Source organism: Ranitomeya variabilis, chromosome 3, assembly GCF_051348905.1.
Source record: "Ranitomeya variabilis isolate aRanVar5 chromosome 3, aRanVar5.hap1, whole genome shotgun sequence".
In the NCBI taxonomy this organism is placed as follows: Eukaryota; Metazoa; Chordata; class Amphibia; order Anura; family Dendrobatidae; genus Ranitomeya; species Ranitomeya variabilis.
In genome coordinates, this window is record NC_135234.1 from 407,991,789 (window position 1) to 408,019,289 (window position 27,501).

The 27,501-nt window shown below is 41.7% G+C and overlaps 1 protein-coding gene across 2 annotated transcripts in view; it reads left to right on the forward strand.

Annotated features, from left to right (window-relative positions):
• The window catches only part of USP32 (ubiquitin specific peptidase 32), a 278,060-nt gene that overhangs the window by 38,778 nt on the left and 211,781 nt on the right, over positions 1 to 27,501 (forward strand). For both annotated transcript variants that reach the window (XM_077296233.1, XM_077296234.1), the window contains exon 2: positions 14,930 to 15,060. In XM_077296233.1, the coding sequence (XP_077152348.1) occupies positions 14,930 to 15,060 (131 nt within the window). The remainder of the gene's footprint in view (positions 1 to 14,929; positions 15,061 to 27,501) is intronic.

Consider the following 27,501-nt stretch of genomic DNA (forward strand, 5'->3'; position numbering starts at 1 on the left):
TTTCTGAAATACTCAGACCAGCCCTTCTGGCACCAACAACCATGCCACGTTCAAAGGCACTCAAATCACCTTTCTTCCCCATACTGATGCTCGGTTTGAACTGCAGGAGATTGTCTTGACCATGTCTACATGCCTAAATGCACTGAGTTGCCGCCATGTGATTGGCTGATTAGAAATTAAGTGTTAACAAGAAGTTGGACAGGTGTACCTAATAAAGTGGCCGGTGAGTGTACAATGCTGCTGCAATAAAAAAAAAATGACATACTCACCTCTCTTGCTGCCCGCAGCTCCTCAGCGTCCCGTCTCGGCGTCTCTCCGCACTGACTGTTCAGGCAGAGGGTGGCGCGCAGATTAGTACGTCATCGCGCCCTCTGACCTGAACAGTCAGAGCAAGAGGACGGGAAGACGGAGCGGCGCCCGGCGTGTGGAACGCAGACAGGTAAATATGTAATACTCACCTGCTCCCGGCGTCCCTGGCTCCTTATCCCGGACAGATGGTCTACGGGTGCCGCAGCCTCTTCCTCTGTCTTTTCGTCTTATTCTCTTGCCAAATCAGACAAGGTGATTTCCTGGATTTGTTTTCTCATTTTGACTCTCATAATGTCGACCATAGGCCTCTCTCATCTTTTTAAGTGGGAGAACTTGTACAATTGGTGGCTGACTAAATACTTTTTTTCCCCCATGTGTTCTCATTTTGGATGTGCTAATTGCTTTACAGTGTCCTCTTTTTTTTGTGTTTGTTTTCTCATCTTTATGAAAGGCATACAATGTGCAGGTCCCCCGCAACTCCACATCTGAATTGGGTTTGAAATAGAAGAAGTTTTATTTTGTCAGCACATGATCAGTGATGTGTATGAAGGAGGCTGGCTGGCTGACTATGATTTCAGAAGCTAAGCCTGCCTCTTTTTCAGTTTATGCATTGGTTTTGGGCAGGCTACTTATATTTCAAACATCTAAAGATTAATTTCTTTCAAAGGGGTTGTTACAGTGTAGACCGGTGCTAAGCTTGCACCATACACTTCAGATTCAGGCTGTGCTACACGGTTGGCATTGACTTCTAGCAGCAGTGACTGGAGCCATCTCCAATTGCTGCAATTTAATCCTTTAAATACTGCTGTCAATCTCCTGTTTTAAGGTACCGTCACACTCAGCAACGCTGTTGCGATATAGACAACGAGCCGACCTAAACTAGATCGCTGGAGCGTCGCTGTTTAGGTCGCTGTAGAGACGCCAAACACAGCAGCTCCAGAACGATGCAGGAGCGATCCAGTGACGTAACGGCGACTCACTTCTCGTTCTCGCTGGTTGTTAGCTCCATGTCAAACAGCTGGAGTGTACCGACTGGCTAGAAGGAGACGCTGCGATGCCCCCTATGCTCGTTGCTGGCGTCATTGCTTTTGATGTCAAACATGACGATACACGCCGACCTGGCGACAAAATAAAGTTCTGGACTTCTAGCTCCGACCAGCGATGGCACAGCGGGTCCAGATCGCTGCTGCGTGTCAAACACAACGAGATCGCTATCCAGGATGCTGCAACGTCACGGATTGTTGTCGTTCTCTTTGCAAAGTTGCTGAGTGTGACGGTACCTTTAGGATCTTATCCACTCTGCCCCCCCCCCTCCTTCTTAATGCTTTTGCTGGGTTTCAGTGGATTGCGATGGCAAGTATGGGCCTCGTCGCTACCATCTTGGGTTTCCTGCAAATTTATAGCTTTCAAAGTCTTCATATACTAAGCAAAAAATAATTTGTGGCAAGTCATTAACCAGGGTAAACGGACCAGTGTTGAATTAGTCTTCGTGACATATGACGTATGTTTACGTCATGTCGTGTCCCTGACTTTATCGCGGGTTCTGATGCTGAGCCCGCATCTTTCCCTGCACATGACAGCTGATTTAATCGCTTGCCATGTGCCTTTAAACAACGGCAGGTGCATCACAGCTCCACCTGTGGCTGTTAACCGGTTAAATCCCTTGACAGTGGGATTTAACATGCGCCCGACTGTAAGCTCGTCATTCCAGCAGCACACTTGATCACGTGTCGCCAATGGGGGGAGTCTGCAGAAGACCATTGTGCCAGTCGTTATTCTGCTCATGTGAATGTCAACATGTGTCTGGCATTCATATATCATTATTTCGGCTATTCATAGCAGGGCGGAAGCACAAGCAATCGGAAAATCGCAGCTTCAAGTCTCCTAAGGTGGGGCTATTAAATACAGTAAAAAGTGGGAAAAAGAAAGTTGCACCATTGAAATAAAATACAATAACAGGCGATCAAAATGTGGTATAATTAAAAACTTCAGCTCAGGGCACAAAAAAATAAGCCCTCACCCAACCCAAGATCCTGAAAAATGGTGACAAATGCAAACAATTTGTTCATACAGATTTCGAAAAAATTTTTCACCACCTAACCCCTTAACAACTGCCGATACGCCATTGAATGGCAGCAGTTAAGAGTATTTCCCAGCCATCGGGGGTACATGAGACCCAGGAGAACATGATTCAGGTTGGTTTCTATCGTCCCTGTCTGTCATGTGATCGCTGTTATCCACCGAATAACGGGGATCAAAAAAAAAGTGCGGTTTTCCATTCATTTCCCTCTATCTGATATGAACTTGCATACCAGAGTCCCTCAAGCACCCCCGAAAGCCTCCGCCACACCAGGATCCTCCTGCTCCTTTCCTCGGCCCTTCACTTCATCATCCTAGAAGAAAATGGCAGGCACATGCGCAGTGCACCCGCCCGGATTCTGCCGGCCAGTACCTGGCAACAATAGATTTTTCCTATAGACCCTATCACAGAGATCTAAATAATAATAATAATAATAAAAAAGTAAATCAAACCCTCCTTTATCACCCCCTTAGTTAGATAAAAAATAATAAAATGTAATTTTTTTTCCATTCTTTGCAGTTAGGGTTGGGTTAAGGTTAGGTTTACGGTTGGGGTTAGAGCTGGGGTTAGGGTTGTGTTAGGTTTAGAGTTATGTTGGGTTGTGGTTTGGGGTGTGTTTGGGTTAGGATTGGGTTTAGGGCTGTGTTAGTTAGAATTGGGGTATTTCCACTGTTTAGGCAAACCAGGGGGTCTCCAAGACATAGTGCCCGCCATAGATTCCAGCCAATTTTGCATTCAAAAAGTCAAACTGTGCTCCTTCCTTTCCGAGCCCTGCCGTGCGCCCAAACAGTGGCTTTCCCCCACATATGGGTTATCGGCGTACTCAGGAGAAATTGCACAACAAATTTTATGGTCTATTTTCTCCTGATACCCTTGTGAAAATAAAAGTTTGGGTCTAAAGTAAATTTGTTTGTGAAAAAAGTAAAACTTTAATTTTTTCTTTCCACATTGTTTTAGTTCTCGTGAAGCACCTGAAGGGTTAATAAACTTCTTGAATGTGGTTTTGAGCACCTTGAGGGGGTGCAGTTTTTAGAATGATGTCACTTTTGGGTATTTTCTGTCATGTAGGCTCCTCAAAGTCACTTCAAATGTGATGTGGTCCCTAAAAAGAAAATGGTTTGTAAAAATGAGAAATCGCTGGTCAACTTTTAACCTTTATAACGTTCTAACAAAAAAATGTTTCCAAAACTGTGTTGATGTAAAGTTGACATATAGGAAATGTTATTTATTAACTATTTTGGTTAACTCCACTCTCTGATTTAAGGTCACAAAAATTAAGTTTTAAAATTGCAAAATTTTCAACATTTTTGCCAAATTTCCATTTTGTCATTTTGGCAAGTCTTATCGAAGAAATTTTACTACTAACATGAAGTACAATATGCCACAAAAAATTGTCTCAGAATCAGTGGGATCCGTTGAAGCGTTCCAGAGTTATTACCTCATAAAGGGGCAGTGGTCAGAATTGTAAAAATTGGCTCCGTCACTAAGGTTAAATAAAATATAAACTATACATGTTTGGTATCTGCTTATTTGTAGTGACCTAAGGAAACATATTGTGGTTGTCTTACCATAGTGAAGATAGTAAATAAAGAATGCAAAAAGCAATTGTGGAATTACTTTTATTATTTTTTTTTACCGCACTTGGAATTTTTTCCCGTTTTCCAGTCAAAAGTCCAATTCGGCCCTCAAAAACACACCTTTATACCGCTATATTGATGGAAATATAAAATTATTTATGGCTCTCGAAGAAGGAGAAGAAAAATTAGAAAGAAAAAAATGAAAAATGGCCATGGCGTGAAGGAGTTAAGATCCGTCATACAGATCTACAGATTTGCTGCTAATTGTAATGGTTGTTACAAGGGGGTCCGTGGGGGCAAATCACTGCTTTGCATTATTGCACTGTCAGCACCACCCTCTTGGTAAAGACCATAAAAATTAGTACGAGATAGATATAGTATCTCTGGAACCGTATGGCGGATTTAAAAAAAAATAAATAAAAAATAAATAAAAATAAAACACTCCGAGGAGCTGAGCAAATACAATTTGAGCAAAAACTGGCCACGTCTGACCTGTCAGGTCCTCTTGAAGGTGTGTGGCCGTCTTCACCGAGACCAGGATTCAATCTTGAATCTTAAACCACTTTGCCTAATTATATATGTAATGATCTTGTTACACCCAAGCCACTAGCATTGTGCAATACTGCTGAGCTCCTAGGTTTTCCCGAATGCTTGGGCGGAGTGCATGTACCAACAAGTCAATGATGATGTGAAAATGTGTGCAAGCTGGTCTAGATATAGATAGAGAGATATATCTGTCTATCTATAATTATTATTATTATTAATAAAAGGAACCCTTTTGGCATTCTTCTGGCTTTTATTGAAGCTTAATTGATTTACTTAAAACTGAACTATCATTTTTTTTTTTTTTTTTATACCGTAATTTTGTCCAGCATGGAAAGCCATTGATCTTTTTCATAGTAAATTAGTAAATCAAACAACTTTTTTCTGAGTTTTGTCTTCATTCCTGAAAAAAAATCGTCTAAGTGGCCTCCAAACCGCTTCTTTTACCCATGCATGCTTGCCTGCTTTTAGCTGCATTCATCTCAGATCGTGCTCATTTGGAGTACGAATGATGGCAGTGAAAGGGTCGTGACAGGCCTCTTCCTCTGAGTGTTGCTCTTATCAGAACAATCTCCCACAGCAGGTTATCCAGAGTTGGTGACCTCAGCCAGGGTCTGTCACATCCATGCGTGGTTGGTCTAACCCACAGCATCTAGTTAAGGTCCACTAAGAGAAATAGTGGCAGCAATGTGTGATATTAAACAGGCCCTCCCTGCCCCCTGTATGCTACAATGGAAATAGGAGCACTGATTTGTTTCCACAAGTACCCTGTATGTGCCATGGGGGGGGGGGGACAAAATGGCAACTGGTTGCTTGTGGAGGTAAATACAATGGTACCTTTTTATGGGGCGGTAAGGCCATGTGCACACGTTCAGGATTTTTCGCGGTTTTTTCGCTATAAGAACGTGAAAAAAACGCTTACATATGCCTCCTATTATTTACAAAATATTCCGCATTTTTTGTGCAAATGTTGCATTTTTTTCCGCGAAAAAATCGCATCGCGGAAAAAAAAGCAACATGTTCATTAAAAATGCGGAATTCCACACACCTAGGAGTGCATTGATCTGCTTACTTCCCGCACCTGGCTGTGCCCACCATGCGGGAAGTAAGCAGATTATGTGCGGTTGGTACCCAGGGTGGAGGAGAGGAGACTCTCCTCCACGGACTGGGCACCATATAATTGGTAAAAAAAAAAAAGAATTAAAATAAAAAATAGTGATATACTCACCCTCTGATGGCCCCCGAAGTGTTCCCGCCTCTCCGGTGCATGCTCTCTTCCGTTCCTATAGATGGTGTGGTTCAGGACCTGTGATGACGTCGCTGTCTTGTGATTGGTCGCGTGACCGCTCATGTGACTCACGCGACCAATCACAAGCCGCGACGTCATCGAAGGTCCTGCACACACACACCATCTATAGGAACGGACGCCGCTGAGGAGATCGTCTGTCTGCAGGTGAGTTATAACCATTTTTTTATTTTTTTTAATTATTTTTAAACATTCTATCTTTTACTATAGGTGCTGCATAAGCAGCATCTATAGTAAAAAGTTGGTCACACTTGTCAAACACTATGTTTGACAAGTGTGACCAACTTGTCAGTCAGTTTTCCAAGCGATGCTACAGATCGCTTGGAAAACTTTAGCATTCTGCAAGCTAATTACGCTTGCAGAATGCTAAAAAAACCGGAAAAAGAACGCAAAAAAAAAATGCGGATTTCTTGCAGAAAATTTCCGGTTTTCTTCAGGAAATTTCTGCAAGAAATCCGGACGTGTGCACATACCCATATCAGTGCAGCCGAAGGCAGGCAAATAGACCAGGGAACAGCAGGGATTTCAAAGCCTCATGGATGCAACTGGTTTTACTAAAATGAAGACCAATCACCTAATAACGTTATTTGCATATTTTCAGGAGGTTTCATGGTGGACAAAATTTATTTAAAAATGAAGTTTTTAGTTACTCTTTTAAATTGTGTTATGGCTGACTCTACTGTAACATCCTTGATTGGAGAAAACTCTAATCCCAGCTATTTATCCCTTTAATTTCTGTGGACATTTTGCGTATGAGAATCAGGATTAGAATCCAAAATCAATCACACAGTTTTGATTAAAAAAATTAAATATTTCCTTATATAACATATTAATTTTTATTTGCATAACATATTACTCTACGGGAAGTATTCTTTAATTTTAATGTAATGTTCCTCATTGACCCGTTTATTACTATATATATCTATTTAGATTGTGATCCTCAATGGGGACAATCCCTATAATGTCTGCAAAGCGCTGTGGAATTAATGGCGCTATGTAAGCGAGTAAAAAATATACTATTTCCTGTTGGCTTGGCAATGTGACATAATGTAAAAAAAGAAAAAAGTATTTAAACTTTTTGGTTGATTTTGCGTTCTGACCTCAAATTTTTTTTCTGCAAAATGAGCAAAGGATCTATGTAATAGAGCAGAGCGCCAGCCGTAGCATGTAGATGACACCTTGTACGGATGCAGATGCTCATGTTAAATTATATCGGAGCTTATTGGTGGTCTTACAACGGTTTGTGTGCAAGGAATGATGGGAGTACTGTTTTAAATGAACAAACTGAGGAGTTTCTGAGCAAAACTTCAAAATCCTTTTTAACACAGCAGTGACAAAATCCTACTGAGCATCCGTCGGAATTGACAACCAACGCATGCTCCGTACTGGTAGAACTATTCCAGCCACTATTACGGATGTCACTGATCACATTTTGTTTCAGGGTGGGGATGGAGGCTTTGTCCGTTACCTTTTTGTGAGGTAAAACATGTTTTACCTCGCAGAAAGAATCAGCTGCGACCCCATGTTTCCTCCTCTGCCAAGGAGATTTGGCCCAATGAGACCATGTCCCTGTACGGTCAGACACAAACATTACACTGTACACAGTAGAGGCAAATTTATGAGAATATCCCAGCACAGGAACATTTCCTCCCAAGAAGAAGCTGGTGGTGAAACGCTCGTCGAGGTGAGGGGACACTTGGGTGGTCACGCTAACGCTAGATGCATTTTTTTCACCTATTAACCTCCCCTATATGACATTTTTGCTTGTTTTGTTACTGTTTTCTTTGTGATTTAATAAAAAAATTACTTTTGATTATGGATCTCTTCTCAACTCGATCCTTAGTACAGTTGGTTAGAGCTTTTGTTGTTAGTTCTAGATTTTGGTAGTGCCATTAAAAATATTTTGCGGATATTAGTGTTTAACTATACATGTAAAGAATATGCCTACGACTGTGAATATTTCGCTTTCTTTTTGTGAAGCAAACTATAAATAGGACAAATGTCTGAAAACTTCAGTGTGCATAATTATTCACCCCCATAAAGTCAGTATTTTTTTAGAGCTTCCTTTTGGGACAATTACAGCTGCAAGTCGCTTGGATACGTCTCTATGAGCTTTCCACATCTTGCCAGTGGGATTTTTGTTATTTCCTCAAGGCAAAACTGCTCCAGCTCATTCAAGTTAGGCCTGTTTCACACGTCAGTGGCTCCGGTACGTGTGGTGACAGTTTTCTCACGTACCGGAGACACTGACTCACGTAGACCCCATAGGGGTGGAGCCGCATATTCATCACTGTAATGAGCGGTACCACGTGACTGCTCATACAGGACAAGCTGCGGCGCTGAGAGGAAGCATCGCGGGAGCTGGGTGAGTATTTTAATGCCAGCGGGCGGGCGCACAGGGGGTGGGAGGTGACCGGGAACTTTATTTTAAAAACAAGCAAAAAAAACATGATTTTTCATTCCTTCTCTCCAGCGAACGCTGCTGGGGAGAAGGAATGAATGGCGGCTTCAGCACCACACGCATGGGGACAGCGCTTACTGTAGCGCTGTCTCCTGCACGGTCCGTGTGGTACTCAGTCGGCACACGGGCGGCACATGGTTGCCGCATGTGTGCCACACTGATGTGCCACATGAGCTCACGGACACGGATAGCTCGGGTACCGATTTTTCCGGTACCGGAATTATCTGGACGTGAGAGACTGGCCTTAGATGGTTTCCTCTGTTGAACATAAATCTTCAAGTCTGACCACAGAGTCTCAATTGGATTAAGGCCTTGGCTTTGTCTAGGCCACACTTAAAACATTTACACGTTTCCCCTTAAACCAGTCGAGTGTTGCTTTAGCAGAATGCTCTGGGTCATTATCTTGTTGAAAGGTGAACGTCTCGCATCACTGACACACTGAAACTGGTTTTGCCCAAAAATATCCCTGTATTTCGCACCATCCATCTTCCATTTTTCTTATCCCTGCTGCCAAAAAACATCCCCACAGCATGATACTGCTACCACCATGTTTCATTGTGGGGGTTGTGTTCTTGGGGTGATGAGCTGTGTTGGTTTGGCGCCAGACATAGCATTTACCTTGGTGGCCAAAATGTTCGATTTTAGTCTCATCTATGCACAGCACCTTCCTCCATACATTTAGGGAGTCTCTCACATGTCTTTTGGCAAACTCAAAACTAGACTTCCATTTTTTATGTATGTATACTTATACATACAAAGTTTTTTTTCTTGGCACTCTTCCATAAAGGCCACCTCTATGGAATGTATGACTTATTGTGGTCATATGGACAGATACTTCAGTCTCTGCTGGGAATGCTGCACCTCTTTCAGGGTTGTGTCTGTGCTGCCTCTCTGATTAATGTTTTTCTTGCCCGAGCTGAGAGTTCTGGTGGGCGGCCCTCTCTTGGCAGGTTTGTTGTGGTACCATGTTCATTGATTTGCATGGCCAAGTGTGATCCTAATATCGGATCAAACTAGGAGATGCAGCAATTTTTCTTCTCAGACTTCCTTGGCCTGAGCAAAAAAAATTGACCCATTCACACCCCTATAGACTAAGATAGGTCTGAGTGCGATCCAATGTTTTGTCGTATTGCACTTGGACCGATATGATTGTCTGCACTAATAATCCTGACATGCTGGTTAATGCTGATTAGTGTGACCATTTTCTCGTGCCTCCAAAATTGTAGCGTGCTGGCGCTTGTACATAAAAACCCCCTCCTCTTATAGCTTTGTTTGCACGAGATAAATTTGCAGCCGAAATTCTGCTCCAAATTTGGATCAGCATTTTCAGTACTAACTTGTGCAATTATGGCTGTGGTTTCTGCTGTGTAAATTCTATGGGTATACCATTAGTTTAACTCTGTGCATCCACAGCATAAGTTGACCTAATGCAGATATTAAATCCACAGCATTGGTCTATGTGTGGGGTTTCGCTGCAGTGTGTAATTACATTTTTCACAAAATCTCATCCAGAAAATTTGCTGCAAATTTGTTTCTATGCACATACCCTAAAAGTCACAATTCTTAAAATAAAATAATAAAACAAAAAATAGCAAAAAGGATATTTGAGTATATTATGTTAAACCATAAAGAAGAAAAGAAACTCAAGGAAAAAGAATTTTTCTCTTTTTCTTTTAAAAATGAATCTGATTTGTATCGTGTGCAGTAAGTGTCATTAGAAGAAAAGACACGACGGCACTTGCACAAATCTCCACTTGAAAAGCTCTTCTATTTCTTAGAACAGCATTCAAGCTTGACCTCCATCCTTCTGCACTGGTCAATCGCTTCCCATCTTTTCCATAAAGTACGTTTTTTGTATCAATCTAACTCGTAAACACTTATGATAGTTATTGTGATTATTCATTTGTTCTTCATAACCAACATGTAGATTAAAGGAGCAGAATAATCACGATTCAAGGGGATCCTGTATTAAAAAAACCTGATCAATGTTTATATTGACATAAAAGCCGTTTCTAGCCTCCTTTTCATGCTCTTATGCTTGTTTAATAGCCTTGAAACAAACTCTAAAAGGAAAATAATTGCGGTTACCTATTTGGACCATAACGGTCTATTGACCTTAGCCAATCCCTAAAGATCTGTTGACTGCAAGCCCATAGGGACCCTCAGCAATCAACTAAGGAGGCCTCCTCCATGTTGCACATACATGTTCTATCCTTGATTTTCATAGATGCCACACGTACCCATTATAGTCTATGGGGCTGTCCACATGTCCATATTTTTCATCGAATGTGTGATCCATGCAGAACCCATGGAGATGTGGCTGTTTTATTCCATCAGCACAGATGAAAAGATCCAATACACTGTGAAAAACTGGTATGGCTCACGAATGGCATCGGTGTACACAACGTGTGTGGTCCATGATAAACATTGCGAAGGATAGGAGAAGCTTTGTCATTTATCCAATTTTCAGAAACGCTGACACACGGATTTAGAACCCTGATGACACGTATTCAGTTTTTACACGCTGTGCTTGACAGGTTTTTCTCCAGCCGTGGTGTGGACAGGGCATGCCCTAGTACTGAATATGAGCTATTTTCCTCTGTCAGAGTAATTTGTCATAATGCTGTTATAATGCTGTAAGCCGCTTACAGCAGGTTTATTTATAGGCCTCGTGTTGCATTGCTTTTCCGAGCCGTCTACTGAAAATAAACTGGCATTGCTTTATTAGTATTCCGTAGCTTCATTGACGATCTCTCCGTGCATGTTTGCTTCTGCGGGGCTTATAAATCGCCTCTTGAGTAGCCTTGTTATACTCGTCTTGTGAAAATCATGTGGAACAATTGTCAAGATGTTTGTAGAGGTGTTTCCTTGCTTTATCTGACAGTTGTGTTACGGGATTACTTTTGCTATAGTTATGTGCGTACGCGGTACATTTTGCTACTATCCAACTAACGATGTGTCTTTTGGATTAAAATTGTGACCTCCTAACAATTTTTCAAATATCTTCTAATAATATACCAATATGGGGATCCTTTTTTTTTTACCCCCTTACCTATACTAGCAAACTATCTCCTTGCGATTGCAGATCTGAATGACCTAAGAATTTGTAATTAGTTGGACTTTTGACTCCTCACATTTATTGCTCTGCCAGCCCTAGCTTGTCATCGACTTGCCTTTTATGTGTCTAAGCTGAGGCGTAATGGCTAGTGGTTAAGCTCTTAGATGGTAAAAGACCTTAGTGTGCCCCCCAACTCGGACAATGCAGAGTCCTATAATAAATATGACAGGTTCCCATGTATCCTAAACAATGGCTGTGAAGTGGCAAGACCGTCCCATTTTTGGCCCCTTCTCAGCCATCAGAGCCTGAAGCCGTTAACAGAAGATGAAAAAGACTAAACACATGCACAACAAGTAGTTTTGACATTGCAGTGCATGTGTTAATTTTTTACCATTTATTGAGCTCTTTTGAGCTTTGATGTCGGCAGGTACGACTGACGTTACTCTGTTTGTGGGACTTTACACTGTAGAATGGGGCAGAACCTGTTCACGAAGTTTCAAAATAGCCTTGTTGCCATTACACAACCGGTACTATACATTAGTCTGTGTGTAGAAACTCATGATTTGGGTATAACATGTTAGTACATAAAACACTTCAGAATGTAGTAATATTGGTGATTTTCAGGTCCAGCAAGTCCACCTGTTTACCTGCTTTAGGGGACAAGCTTCAGAACAGCAACAAATGCCGTATAGTATTATGATGATTTTCAAATTCTGATCATTGGAACATCTATGTATACCGTACACATGTCCTGATATATTTTGTTAGGACCAGGCCCTTATTGGCAATCATTGTCTGCTCTGGTGGTCAACAGAAGACTCTACCTGTTGACATTGAATTGACTCCCAGGACTTTTCCGCCGGTTAGTGGTGGATGATCAGAGCTCCATATATTACCCCATATATGTATTGTATCAGGTGTAAGTACAGGCGCCTATCAGCGCCATACATTTACTTAGCTTGACCCCAAGAACTTTATGGAGCTTGCCTACAGGTGAATTTATGGTATAATTCTGACAATCCACTACAAATCAAATAGTCTTTGGTATGATCAGCTGATGTAATAACACTTATTTGTTTTCCTCGTAAGATCCTGATATGATTTTTTTTTTAAGGAACTGGAACAAAATGGCTGATTAGTTTTGGGTGGAATCAATAGAGTATGTAGACTTACAGAGCAAATCGTCGCCCATTAAAGTTTGCCATACGCATTAGACACCTGTCTTCTGAGCAATCATTTAGCCAACATCTCTCCGTTTCCCCTGTACACCAGAACATCTAGCTTGGCCGAGCACTCTTGTGCTCTCCAGGAGAATGTCGTCTAGCAGTGACTAATCGCTTTCCCATACAAAAAGATTGACCATAGAAATTCCAAATGCTTGGTCTTTCTCTCTCCTGAACTTGGGAGAGTCATGAAAGATGAGTCTTTCCTGTCTGATTGCATGCAGAACCAACAGTTATTTCTCTGAAGACCACCCACTGGACCCGCATGTTTACTAACACCAAGGATTTCAATGTGTAAAATGCAAGTGTTAGGGTACCGTCACACAGTGCCATTTTCATCGCTACGACGGCACGATTCGTGACGTTCTAGCGATATCGTTACGATATCGTAGTGTCTGACACGCTACTGCGATCCGGAACCCCGCTAAGAATCGTACGTCATAGCAGATCGTTTGAAACTTTCTTTCGTCGTCTAGTGTCCCGCTGTGGCGGCATGATTGCATCGTGTGACACAGGTTGTATACGATGTGCGCACAGTAACCAACGGCTTCTACATCGCAAATACGTCATGAAATTATCGCTCCAGCGCCGTGTATTGCAACGTGTGACTGCAGTCTACGACGCTGGAGCGATAATCATACGACGCTGCAACGTCACGAATCGTGCCGTCGTAGCGATGAAAATGGCACTGTGTGACGGTACCCTTTGGCCGGGGTCACACTAGCAACTGCAATGTGAGAAACTCGTGCGAGTCTCTCGCTTCAATACCAGACACTGCCGCCGGCTATCGGGAGCGGAGCGGTCAGCTGCATAGAAATACATTCAGCCGCGTGCTCCAGTCCCAAGTGCCGGCGGCAGTGCCGGGTATTGAGGTGCGAGAGACTTGTGCGAGTTTCTCACGTTGCAGTTGCAAGTGTAACACCAGCCTTACTGAAACGTTTCACACAACAGTGTATATATCAATTCGATCCGCTTCTCCTACTCTAGAACAGCCCGCCTACAGATCTACCATTTTCACATGACCGTTTCCTTTTAATTCTGGTTTATTGGAATCCTAAGGGAATGTTGCGAATTTGGCTGCGGATCTGCAGCAGTTTTCCATGTGGTTTACAGTAGCATGTAAAGCTATGGAAAACCAAATCCGCTGTGCACATGCTGCGGAAAATTCAGCGCAGATTTGCTGCTGTTAATTTTCTGCAGCATGTCAATTCTTTGTGCGGATTCCGCAGCGTTTTACACCTATTCCTTAATAGGAATCCGCAGGTGTAAAAAACGCAGGTGAAATCTGCACAAAAACTGCACTAAATCCGCGGTAAAACGCAGGGTGTTTCAACTGCGGATTTTGCAGAATCCGTGCGGAAAAATCCGCAATGGAATTTGGTCTGGTGCTGTCAGTTCGGTTTGACCTGTGTCAGACTTTGTGGGCGCTCATCCAGTCAATTTTTTATTCATACATTTACATTAGTAATTAGGGATATTGTAAAAGCTTCAGAAATCCTTACATTAACATGCTGCCAATGATGAGACGTGGGCTTTCTGGGAGTAGTGGATTTATAAACGTACACATCCATTTAGAGATCTACAAAGGAAAATACTCTAGAAATCTGGCACACGATGGCATATGTAACACGGACCCTTTACATTGTAAGTTTTAGTCAATTTTTTTGCCTCTCTTAATTGTACTAGTACAAGATCTATGAACAGATGCAGATTGAGATGAGTTGGTGTAAAGAGGACAAGATTGCCTAACATATCTAGTGTCTTGATTTTTTTAAAATTTTTTTCTACAGAGTGATGTCGAATGGGAATGGGGGGTGATATAAGGATCTTGCATGTCTGATTTAATACTGTCAATCCTTTTCTTCTCAAAGACCTGTCAGACTGGCTCTCCTAGACAAAGCCAGCATTCTTGTGTTTGGGAGATCATGGCTTTGTGATCTATTCATTTCCGATCTGACTTTTGTACAATAGGGATATGGCTACTCCTATCTATGGGACAAGTCCGAAGTTTCTGCCTCCTAAATCTGCATGTAGAAAGCCAAGTTTAGCTGTTATCTGAAATTAATACATTGATCTAGAAACTGCTCTTTTGTGTCAATAAATTAAACTGATCTTTTTTTTGTTTGGCTCCGTTTTTTATATAGTTATTAGTGTTTTTTTGTTGTTTTTTTCATATTTATTTTAATGCACAGCAAAAATGCTAAGGTTAAGGTGGTTTCTTAGCTTAAATTTGTAGTGTATTTTTATTCTAATCACTAAACTGTACATGTCTGAGAGCAATTCATCCAGTTCTTCACCTTTTGAAGTATTAAGTGTTCGGTCAGTTTTTACAGTATTGTGGGGATTAAGTGGCTGATTTTCTTTCATTCTAGTGACGGATGTTGAACTGAAGCGGCTGAGAGATGCTTTCAAAAGAACGTGTGGTGGCCCTTCTTATTATATGAGTCAACAGTGCTTCATCAGGGAAGTGTTAGGAGATGGAGTCCCTCCAAAAGTTGCGGAGGTAGGACATTATTGTGTTATGTTATTTTTTATACTCTCAATGTCTTTCTTTATCGATGTCTTGTTGTTCCTTACAAGTAATTATTACATAGCCCTTTCTAACTTTCCCACATTATTGCGGTCAGCTGTATTATAACCCCATAAATACGGTAATATGTAATCCTATAGTTAAATGCAGGGCAGCCTGAGCATAAACATTGGAGGAGAGTAAAGTCAAGCATGATGGATTATTAATCCTTTGTTCTTCACAGATATTACTGGCTATCAGAGCAATAAACTTGCCTTAATTGGGCACTTACAATGCAGGATAATTGTGAATGAGTGTTATTAAAGAGAACCTGTCACCAGTTTTTCCCTGTGTCAACTGAAACTATGACCGTGATCAGTTCCTGTGCTGCAGCCCATTAATGGTTATATGACTCCCTGACTCCCCCAAAAATCTTTTGAAGTTCTCCCGTGCTGTATGTTAAGCATGTCGGTCCAGACCAATAGGTGTCATTTCTGCGGTCTCCATCCCTCCTCCTGGCTTCTTTATCCCATTCTCCTGCTCTAGCAGGGCGAAATCTTGCGCATGCGCAGAGTAATCGCTGACTCGCACCAGCTAACTATGCTCTGCCCTATCGCGGGCAGAGTCTAAATCATAGCGGCAATCACACTTCTGTATTTCAGCTCTTCCTCTTCTCTCAATAGGGCAGAGCATCGTGGACCGGTGCCAACCAGCAATTTCTCTGCGCAGGCGCGAGATTTCTCCCGGCTATGTGGATGACGCAGAAGGCATCATCCACATCAGTTACAGCAGGAAAACGGGTATCGGCAGCGAGGAGAAGGGATGGAGACCACAGAGATGACGCCTATCGGATAGGACCAATAGGATTAACATACAGTGGGGGAGAACTTAAAAGGTTTTTTGGGGGGTATTCAGGGAGAGTCGGGGGCTATATAGCCATTGATTGACTGCAGCACAGGCGCTGGTTAAGGTCATAGTTTTAGTTCCACGGAACAAAACTGGTGACAGGTTCTCTTTAAAAGCGCCTATAGCTGTGGGTCAACAGCTATTGGTGGTTGGAAGGGATTGTACAAGAAAAAACATGGATACTCTTACATAAAATAGTGCCTCCCCGGTCCATAGGTTGTGTGTAGTATTGCTTCTCAACAATGGAATCAAGCTTCCATACTATCCAAAACCGATGAGCAGGTATGTCTGTTTGTGGGAAGTAAGTAGCCATGTTTTTCTAATTCTATACAAACCTTTTGGGACAAACGTGGTGGTTGCATTGGATACTGCAAATACAGAACCAACGGCTTATGGATCTGTAAAGCCAATGAAAGCTTACTCACCAGTCTGCATTCTATAAATCTTACTGTGACGTACTTGTCTAATGGTTGTGAACAATTGGAATGTACGAAGGACTTCTGATCATCTCCAGGCAGCAGCTTGCTGTATTCCCAGCTTTCTCAGCTAGTCGGTCTGTTACTGCTTCTCATCCAGGATAAGAACTGCCATTTTGATTATTTTCCTTAGAGTTATTTCTTTGTTCGCTGCAAATTATCTAGGATATTGCCGAAATAAAAAAAGCATCCAGCGCATCCCCTGTGGAGCTGTGCAGACGCTCTTTATGTTCCTATAGACGCTTTAATTGAATGCATTCATCTCACACGCGCTTTAAATGCAAGTTCGTCATACATTTACCACATGGAATTGTCTGAAAGGGGACAGGAATGGGATTGATAATGTTACAAAACCATTTCTTAAAGAGTTGTCCGAGTTGAAGAAATGAAACTAGCTGCAGGAAATGTTATAAAAATAAAAACCATTGCTCGCCTGCTAAAGGCAGTCTAAGGAGTAAAGTTTCTCCTTGTGGAGAGCGCAGGGAGACTTATTAAGTTTCCCATGGATTTTAAATATGCAAATATCCTCTTCAGAGAGGAAGAGGCAGTTAATATTGAACCTTTTAAAGGGCCTTGCCATTTGACTTGGGTCATGACTTGCCCCATGGTTTGGGTCATTTAAGTCCTATGTCCAGGCCCTTTTAATGGGTCAATATAGACATTTAGGCTTGCTACATCCATTAGATGGCACTAGAGTTCCTGTCCTCTTCCTCTCTGAAGAGGCTATGTGAATATATAAATTCCCACATGAGCATTGCATGGCCAGCAAGTCAGTTGATGTTGATTTGGTGCTCCTGCAGGAGAATCTATTAGACCCCCTCTCATCCAGCCAAATCAGTTCTCCTACTTTTCACCGATAAGGGGCAAAAAGCTGCAAATAGTCTATGCTTTGGCTTCTTATCCCAAGTTTTAAAGTGACTTAAAAATGCAAATGGATATATGGATTTATAGGGAGAGACCTATTTGTCTAGCTGAGCTGGTGGAATAAAGGTGGGTTCATACTTCGTAGACTAGTAACCTAGTCCCCGGGGTAAGATCTCAGAGTCAAATATGGATGTTTGTAATGCTGCAGCTGGTCTCTGCTTCATGCTTCGAGAGTCCACTTTATGGGGTTTTACATGAATTAATTATTTTTATCAAGCGCAGGAGGTTAAAAAAATTTAATCTGCAGTATTCATGCACCACTTCTCCAGCGATGCGTCTGCGCTGCTGCTTCCAATTTTTGTTGACGGACTTCAGTGCGCATAACCGCTGCAGCTAGTCAGAGCCAATGTAATTTGCTGTTGACAGCACCACTATAGCCTTTCGGGAAAGACCAGAAGGAGCGTTGCAGTAGAGGTGAGTATAATTGATTATGCTATTTATAATTCTAGAGCAGGCAGATGGATGTTGGAAAAAATTGACTCAAATGTTTTCATGTACCTGAAGCTATTTTTTCAATTTTAGCCGCTACAAATGAAAAATGCACAGAGGAACCTTCTACACGTAACCGGTTGCTGATTGAATGGTCCTTTTGTGTCTGGACTTTTTTGGGTTGTTGCATGTGATCCATGTAGTTAGGTGACCATGGTTTACAGAAGAGATCTTGACAATGAAGCCTGCAGTTTGTCCTCTGTGTCATTTTACTGCCTTGCTACTTTGATGACAACATCGGTCATCTCATTTGTAGAATTTTGATGTTTTAATTTTAAATTCTGCAGCTTCTCCCAAAATGTGCATGACAGCTCGGCAAACACCGCTTCTGACTGGCGGTGAAATCATCACCGTCTGTCAGACAGCCGCTGTTCCCACGCTGTCAAAAGACAGTGTGAGCCAGCAGCTGTGTTCGGAGGTATAAAGTTTACCTCCGGTCACTGTTGTCAACTGATGGGACTTCTACTCCCATCAGCCAACACCTGCTGCTGCTAATAACAGCGAGAGCAGGAGCGCCTGATGGGAGTTTTCATCAGCCGCCGCCCACACTGTCAATAAATAATTTAATGAAAAAAAACTGTGTGGGTTCCCTGTACTTTTGATAAACAGCCAGGCAAAACTCACATTTGGGGGCTACAACCCTCAGCTGTCAGCTTCAGCAAGGCTGGTTATCAATAATAGAGGGTCCCCACTCCCATTTTTTTTAAAGTTGTTTAAATAATTAACAAAAAGGGTCATGGGATCCCCCAATCTTTGACAACCAGCTTTTCTAAAGCAGACAGCTGGGGGCTGGTATTCTGAGGATGGTAAGGGGCCATGAATATTGGCCCTGCCTAAAAATAGCAGCCAGCAGCCGCCCAGAAGAGGCACATCTATTAGATGCGCCAATTCTGCTGCTTTGCTCGGCTCTTCCCACTTGCCCTGTAGCAGTGGCAAGTGGGGTTCATATTTGTGGGGTTGTCGCCTTTGTATTGTCACATGAAGCCCACGGCTTAGTAATGGAGAGGTATTTGTAAGACATCTATCCATTACACGAACATGGCATGAGTGACCAGTGGTGATGTCATCGAGGTTACTGCCGGTTACTGAGGCTGGATTCCCATCCCAGGCCAATGCACTGCGGTGACCTCGGTGAGATCCCCGCTAGCACAGTGAGAAAGTCTCATGGTACAGAGGTGAGTTCACCGCAGTTCAAATTCACTGGAGTGAAATTGTCCTGGTGAACTCTCCTCTGCACAGTGGGACTTTTTCTTTTTGGCCAGATGGGAAAAATTCATAATGGGGGGAATTTTTTTTTTTTGCACCTAATTCATTAAGAGCCCAGCATCAGAAAATGTACGAACATACTCCAGTGACGGACCGGATTACTTTTCTGCTATAATTGACTTTGTAAATTAGCAATTCCATCGAGCAAGCAAGCCATACCCCCTCCAACTAGGCTCCACGCACACTATTCAAAAAAGGAGGAGCTTGTGTAAAAATTCAGAAACATGCAAATTTTTCCAAAATGACCCGTTGGAAAAAATTGTTGTTTTTTTAAAAGCCAGTTTTCTTGTGTAAATTGCTCCTCGTTGTTTTTTATACAGCTACATGCAATTGGTGGATTTATGTGTTTGATAAAATTAATATTTTTGCTTTAAATGCAGATTTATAGTAGTATAGCTCTGTGGATTCTTTCCAGGGCTGTATTTATTTGTTTTGTATTTTTTATAATCCACACCGATGTAATATGTGTCGGCAAAAGCTAATAAATTATGAACTGAGTCATATAATTTTTACTGCTATACATAAACTTACTCCCAATTTTATTGTGCTTCTACATAATATTCAAATTAAAATAAAATGTAAATTTATGTTTCAAACATTTGGGTCGTGAAATTGGAAGGATTTATTGGTAGAAACACGTGTCGTGCATTGCAGCACACATCGGCATATTTTTTTGTCAGCAGGTTTTACATTTATTCACTTTTTCGCATTCTCTTAGCTGACAAAAAAATCTGCAGCTAAATATAACTGGGTCCTAAAAGTATCACCTTCATTGTGACCTTGTGCAAATTGCCTGCACAGAAAGAGGGTGGCAGCCATCATTATGCCTCTTGCACTTTCTCTTACATTGTTTATTAGCAAGTGGATATTTAAGGACAAATCTTCTCCAACAAAAGTAGTGATTCATGCTATGTTTCCTTGTGTTGCCTGGCAGATACCGAGAAATGTTAAATATAAATGTAAGCACGGTATAACTAGAACAGACAGGAAATGGAACATTTATTGAATTTACAGTAGCTAGTGGGGTTTCCTTTATCACTATATATTTCTTATAGCACTATATAAATGTTTTTTTGTTTTTTTTATATATAGAACTCTACATAATGTAATAGTGGGGGTTCACATATTGTAACAATTATAAAAGACCATGTGCTACTTTTACACTGGTGGCCTATCCTTAGGATAGGTCAACAATGTCTGATCAGTCGGGGTCCGACACCCAGTACTCACTTACCGAGCTGCTCTGTCTGCTTGTATTGGACAAGGCTTGGTACTACACATCCGCCTCCTATTCAAATCAATAGGAGGTGAATGTGCAGTACCTCGCAGCAGTCACTAGAAGTAGACATAGTAGCTCAGCAAGTGAGTACTTTCAGACAGTGACCGCAGACACCGATAACAGCTGATTGGCGGGGTGCCAAGCCTTGGCCGATCAGACATTGATGAGCTATCCTAAGGATAAGCCATTAATGTACAAATAGTGGACAACCTCATTAATCCCTTATCGACCACTGATATGCCTTCTAACAGCAGCAGTTAAGGGTACTTATTCCTCAGTTCCGCTTTTTAATGGCGCTGAGAAATAAGGTTATAGCGCCCCCCAGCGTCGGAAAATCTCAGGGGTCTCAGCTACCGGCAGAGTAGCAGAGACCCCAGAGAACATAAATCGGGTTTGTTTTTACCATCCCTAGTGTTTAGATCACCGTTATTCGCCCAACGACGACTGCAAAAAAAATTAAAGTCAGATTTCCCATTTATTTCTTTCAACTCTGATATGATCTAGCACATCCGAGAGAGAAATGGGGTCCCTCTAGCCCCCCCGGGACCTCCAGTGTTCCCCGGTCTCTCCGACTCTGTCCCCCGGCCCTTGGCATCTTCTTCCGGAAAGAAAATGGCGACGTAGTATATTGCCCAGCGACGTAGTATATTGCCCAGCGACGTAGTATATTGCTCAGCGCCATAGTATATTGCCCAGTGACGTAGTATATTGCCCAGTGACGTAGTATATTGCCCAGTGACGTAGTATATTGCCCAGTGACGTAGTATACAGCACAGAGCCATGTAGTATATTGCACAGCAAAGTAGTATACAGCACAGAGCCACATAGTATATTGGCCAGTCACGTAGTATATTGCCCAGCCACATTTGTCACAGGTTAAAAAATAAACATATACTCACCTTTCCGAGGGCCCTTTGTAGTCCACGGCAGCTTCCTGTCCCAGGGTTGGTCTGAGCGCAGGACCTGTGATGATGTCGCGGTCACATGACCGTGTAGCGGTCACATGACCGTGACGTCACGTCAGGTCCTTTCTGCGCAGGCGCACAGGACTTGTGATGACGTCGCGGTCACATGACCGTGACGTCATGGCAGGTCCTTCTGCCATAACATCTTTGCCACCGCAACCTGCAACGGAAGATGGCGGGTGGCGCGAGCGGCTCAGCGGACTACAGAGGGTGAGTATAGCAGGTTTTTTTTTTATTTATTATTTTTAACATTACATTTTGTACTATTGATGCCGCATAGGCAGCGTCAATAGTACAAAGTTGGGGACACACAGGGTTAATAGCGGCGGTAATGGAGTGCGTTACCCGCGGCATAACGCGGTCCGTTACCGCCGGCATTAACCCTGTGTGAGCGGTGACCGGAGAGGTGTATGCGGGCGCCGGGCAGTGAGTGCGGGGAGTAAGGAGCGGCCATTTTTTTCCGGACTGTGCGCGTCGCTGATTGGTCGCGGCAGCCATGACAGGCAGCTGGCGAGGCCAATCAGCAAACAAATAACCGCGACAGACAGACGGAAGTACCCTTGGACAATTATATAGTGTATATATATATATTATATATGTGTGTGTATGTATAGTCTCATTCTCATTCTCGATCAAGAGAGAGATCTTTTATAAAGGTGACTATGTAAGACAGCTGTCTTTAATGCAGGTAACGAGTTGGTTAGGACCGTCTAACTGGTCTGTAGGAGCCAGAACTCTTAATGATTGGTAAGGGATCAAATACTTATTTCTCACTGCAAATGCAAATAAATGTATATTTCTACAATGCAGTTTTTTGGATTTTATTTTTGATATTCTATCTCTCAATGTTAAAATTTAGCTACCCTTGAAATTATAGGCTGTCCATGTCTTTCAGTGGGCAAACTTACAAAATCAGCAAGGGATCAAATACTTATATATATATATATATATATATATATATATATATATATATATATATATATATATATATATATATATATATATATATATATATATATATATATATATATATATATGGGTCCTTCTCCGGTACCACACGATCAACAGAGCCAGCGAAGAGTGAACAATCCCAAGACCTTTATTTAGGCAAAAATACGAAAGGTCCATATACGATGCACCACGCAAAGGATAAAATAGTCCAGAACACGAATGCAGTTCAGTAACAGGATAAAAGTCCAACAATCCAGCAGACAGAGGATAACCTAGTCCATATACTCGTCTTTCACTCTGACGTGCTGTCTTCACATCATGGTTCCACACAGGACTGATCTGTGTCACCTCACTGATATTTACAAGTCTCCCTCCTCATTCACAGGTCAGGAGGAGGAAGATCTCAGGGGCTCATTGTTTGAACAAGCTAGGTCAACATGTCATTAGCATATTAGCAAACAATACTGTACTGTGGGGGCTGATATCAGATGGCAGCAACAGCCATTCATCAATTAGCAAATAACTCCTTCTACAAGAGAACACCATGAAAATAAGTAAAATAGAAATATACACAAAAATGATACCCACATAGCATACCACATATATATATGTGTGTGTGTATAATATATATATATAATATATATATATGTATATAATACAATACACACACATGGGATGGGAATGCGGGAGCCATGCATAATAGTATGAGGATGAGGAGGCCTTGCATAACAGGATGGGAATGAGGGGACAATGTATACCAGGCTTATACTCGAGTCAATACGTTTTCCCAGTTTTTTGTGATAATTAGGTGCCTCAGCTTATACTCGGTTCGGCTTATACGCTAGTATATACGGTAATTAAATTGCATTTTATTGCATGAAATAAGTATTTGATCACCTACCAACCAGCAAGAATTTTTGACTCTCACAGACCTGTTACTTTTTCTTTAAGAAGTCCTCCTACTCTGAACTCATTATGTGTATTAATTACACCTATTTGAACTCGTTACCTGTGTAAAAGACACCTGTCCTTACTCTTGAGGCATGGGAGAAGGTCATGTGGTCAGATGAGACCTAAATAGAATTTTTTTTATCTCAACTCCACTTGCCGTGTTTGGAGGGAGAAAGAGGAGTACAACCCCAAGAACACCGTCCCAACTGTGAAGCATGGTGGAGGAAGCCTCATACGTTGGGGTGCTTTTCTGCAAAGGGGACAGGACGGTTGCACCATATTGAAGGGAGGATAGGTATGGTCATCGCAAGATTTTTGCCAACAACCTCCTTCCCTCAGTAAGAGCAATTGAAGAAGATGGGTGATGGCTGGATCTTCCAGCTTGTCAATGACCCGAAACATACAGCCATGGCAACTAAGGAGTGGCTCCGTAAGAATTTCAAGTGCCTGGAGTTGCCTAGTTAGTCTCTAGACCTGAATCCTATAGAACATTTTGGAGTGAACAGAAACTGACCAGTAACAGCCCCGAAACATGAAAGATCTGGAGAAGATCTGTATGGAAGAGTGGGCTAAAATCCCTTCTGCAGTGTGTGCAAACTTGGTCAAGAACTACAGGAAACGTCTGACCTCTGTAATTGCAAACAAAGGTTTCTGTACCAAATATTAAGTTCTGTTTGTCTATTCTATCAAATACTTCATGCATTAAAATGCAAATTAATTACAATTAAAATTACAGACCTTTCTATTCTTTGTAGGTGGAAAAACTTGCAAAATTGACAGTGTATCAAATACTTATTTTCCCCACTGTGTATATATGTACCGTATATACGGTACATTTGAAAATGCTATTTTCTTCTCATAATTTGTATTAAAAAATAAAAAATCTTGCAATTTTCACATTAGCTACTGGACTTTTTTTTTTTTTTTAGATCTATATTCTTAGGTCCTCATTTTTCCTTTTTAAACATTTGCCAATATTTACAATGCTAGATTTATATTCTGGCTTATTTCCCATAGTTTTTATCTTAATGTCTTTTTTTTCTGTAACTATTTCTTCATGCACTGATTGACAAGAATTGGAGATCATCGAAATTCAGCTGCTTATTCCTTAACCTGTCTACAATATTAATCTGAATTGCAACTGCTCATCACAAATGCTGGCCTAAGCAATTTTCCCTCAGCAGAAATGGATGCTCGCTTTATTTAAGATTATACATTGCTATGGAAGTTGACCATGCATTGTTGTTCTATGTACATCACTATTTTATGCTAAAATGTGAGTTGTACATGTTGCTTTTAGCATCGTATTAGAATATTAAATAGCTTATGATTTTAGTGGTGACCTTATACGCCAACATTATGTTTATTGTCCAGGTGCTTCTGTTAGCTGCACGGGTAGCCATTTGCGTTTGTTTTTTACCGCCTTTTTACATTCTAACTTTATTGGCTAACCAGAAAAATTACCGTATATACTCGAGTATAAGCCGACCCGAGTATAAGCCGACCCCCTAATTTAGCCACAAAAAACTGGGAAAACTTAATGACTCGAGTATGAGCCTAGGGTGGGAAATGCAGCAGCTACTGGTAAATTTCAAAAGTAAAAATAGATACCAATAAAAGTAAAATTAATTGAGACATCAGTAGTAGGTTGTGTTTTTGAATATCCATATTGAATCAGAAGCCCCATATAATGCTCCATACAGTTCATGATGGGCTCCATAAGATGCTCCATACAAAATACGCTCTATATAATGCTCCATACAGTTTATGATGGGCCCCATAAGATGCTCCATATTAAAATATGCCCCCTATAATCCTGCATAAAGGTTAATAATGCCCCCATGAGATGCTCCATAGATACATTTGCCCAATATAATGCTGCACAAATGTTGATTACGGCCCCATAAGATGCTCCATAGAGATATTTACCCCATATAGTGCTGCACAAACGTTATGGCCCCATAAGATGCTCCATAGACACATTTGCCCCATATAGTGCTGCACAAACGTTAATTATGACCCCATAAGATGCTTCATAAAGATATTTGCTCCATATAGTGCTGCACAAATGTTGATTATGGCCCCATAAGATGCTCCATACAGACACTTGCCCCATTTGCTGTTGCTGCGATAAAAAAAAAAAACACTCACCTCTCGTCGCTCAGGCCCCCGGCAGTTTAAATATTCACCTTTCCTCTTTCCGTCCGCTGCTCTGTCTTCAGCGTCTTCTGCACTGACGTTCAGGCAGAGGGCACGCACTAACCACGTCACCGCACCCTCTGACCTGAGCGTCACTGCAGAAGATGAAGATGGAACGGCGGCTGGAACGAGGAGAGGTGAATATTGTGCAGCGCTGCGCTCCCATCCCCATTATACTCACCTGCTTCTGGTGCGGTGCAGTCCCTGGTTCCCCGGCGCCGCAGCTTCTTCCTGTATTGAGCGGTCACATGGTACCACTCATTACAGTAATGAATATGCGGCTCCACCCCTATGGGAGGTGGAGCCACATATTCATTACTGTAATGAGCTGTACCATGTGACCGCTCAGTACAGGAAGAAGCTGAGGCGCCGGGGAACCAGGGACGTGCAAGGACCGCACCAGGAGCAGGTAAGTATTATTAGACAGCCCCCACTCCCGCTCCCCTGCCGACCCCTGGGTATGACTCGAGTATAAGCCGAGAGGGGGACTTTCAGCCCAAAAAAATGGGCTGAAAATCTCGGCTTATACTCGAGTATACGGTATATTTGCAAGGCTCCTTCATCAGGTGTGGTTACATATGAAGAAGCCCCTCTGCTCTGAAAGCTTGCAATATATATTTTTTTCTGGTTATTACTCCTATAATATTTTTGTATTATTTGGGCATAAAAGTATTCATACAGATTTTCTTCTGGCTAGCACGGTACTACAATATAATTTTTGTGTGCAAGTTTAAAAAAAAAAAAAAGCCTCAATACAGAACGCAGATGGACCCCATTATATCCAGTAGGGTCCCTTTTCTACCATTGGCATCAGTATTGCAACTGATTCTTTTATGCGTGAATTCTGTTTTTGTTCCTCTTAAAGGAACAGACAAATGGAAGGTACAAACAGTAATGTGAATGTAGCCTTATACAGTATTTCTGGAACTATGCTTTGTCTAGCTACGTATAAATAAACATATTGTAAATGGGTTGGTAAGTTTGGTGAAACATATTAACCATCCAGTATTTCAAGGACCTGGCGGACCCTCACACGCGATGTGCTGTTGGGTAAACATGGTTTTCCCTTGGAGATATGAAGCACCAGAGTGTCCATTCAGGCTACACCCTTCATCTGTTCTCCAGAAATAAAATGCTGTCACATCATAGCTTAGCATATGATGTATCTGTGGATAACTTAAATTGGTATTTTCAAAGCAACAATGTCTAGAGTTTCTAGATTGTCACTCAAATATAGGGTTCATCAGTGTTCTGGTATATTTCACAGTATTGTTGCGGACAGTGCAGTTCTTACTGTCTGGTGCACACGAGAAAGCACAATGGAACTCCTACTATATTAGTGAGCAGGGCCTATTTTTTCATTGTATTTATATACAATGTATTGTATTTGTGTTCATATTCATTTTTTTTGTTTAATTTGGAGAATGTATCATCTTCATCTAAAATTGTCAGTGTTATTTCAACAAAAACAGCAGCACAAAATAATTAATAATAATAATTTTATTTTATATAGAGCCATCATATTCCGCAGCGCTTTACAATTATAGAGGGGATTTGTACAGACAATAGACATTACAGCATAACAATAATCACAGTTCAAAATAGATACCAAGAGGAGTGAGGGCCCTGCTCGCAAGCTTACACACTATGAGGAAAAAGTGGAGAGCCGAGAGGTGGATGGTAACAATTGCTTTCGTTGTTCGGACCAGCCATAGTGTAAGGCTCGGGTGTTCATGTAAAGCTGCATTAACCAGTTAACAGCCTAAATATGTAACCGTACAGACACAGAGTGCTATTGACTGCATAAAGTATATGAGAACATGATGCGAGGAACCTGATTATGGTTTAAGTTTTTTGAATAGGCCACACAGGGATAGTTGGGTTAATGCATTGAGGGGGTAGGCCAGTCTGAACAAATGCATTTTTAGGGCACGCTTAAAACTGTGGGGATTGGGGATTAATCGTATTAACCTGGGTAGTGCATTCCAAAAAATTGGCGCAGCACGTGAAAAGTCTTGGAGACGGGAGT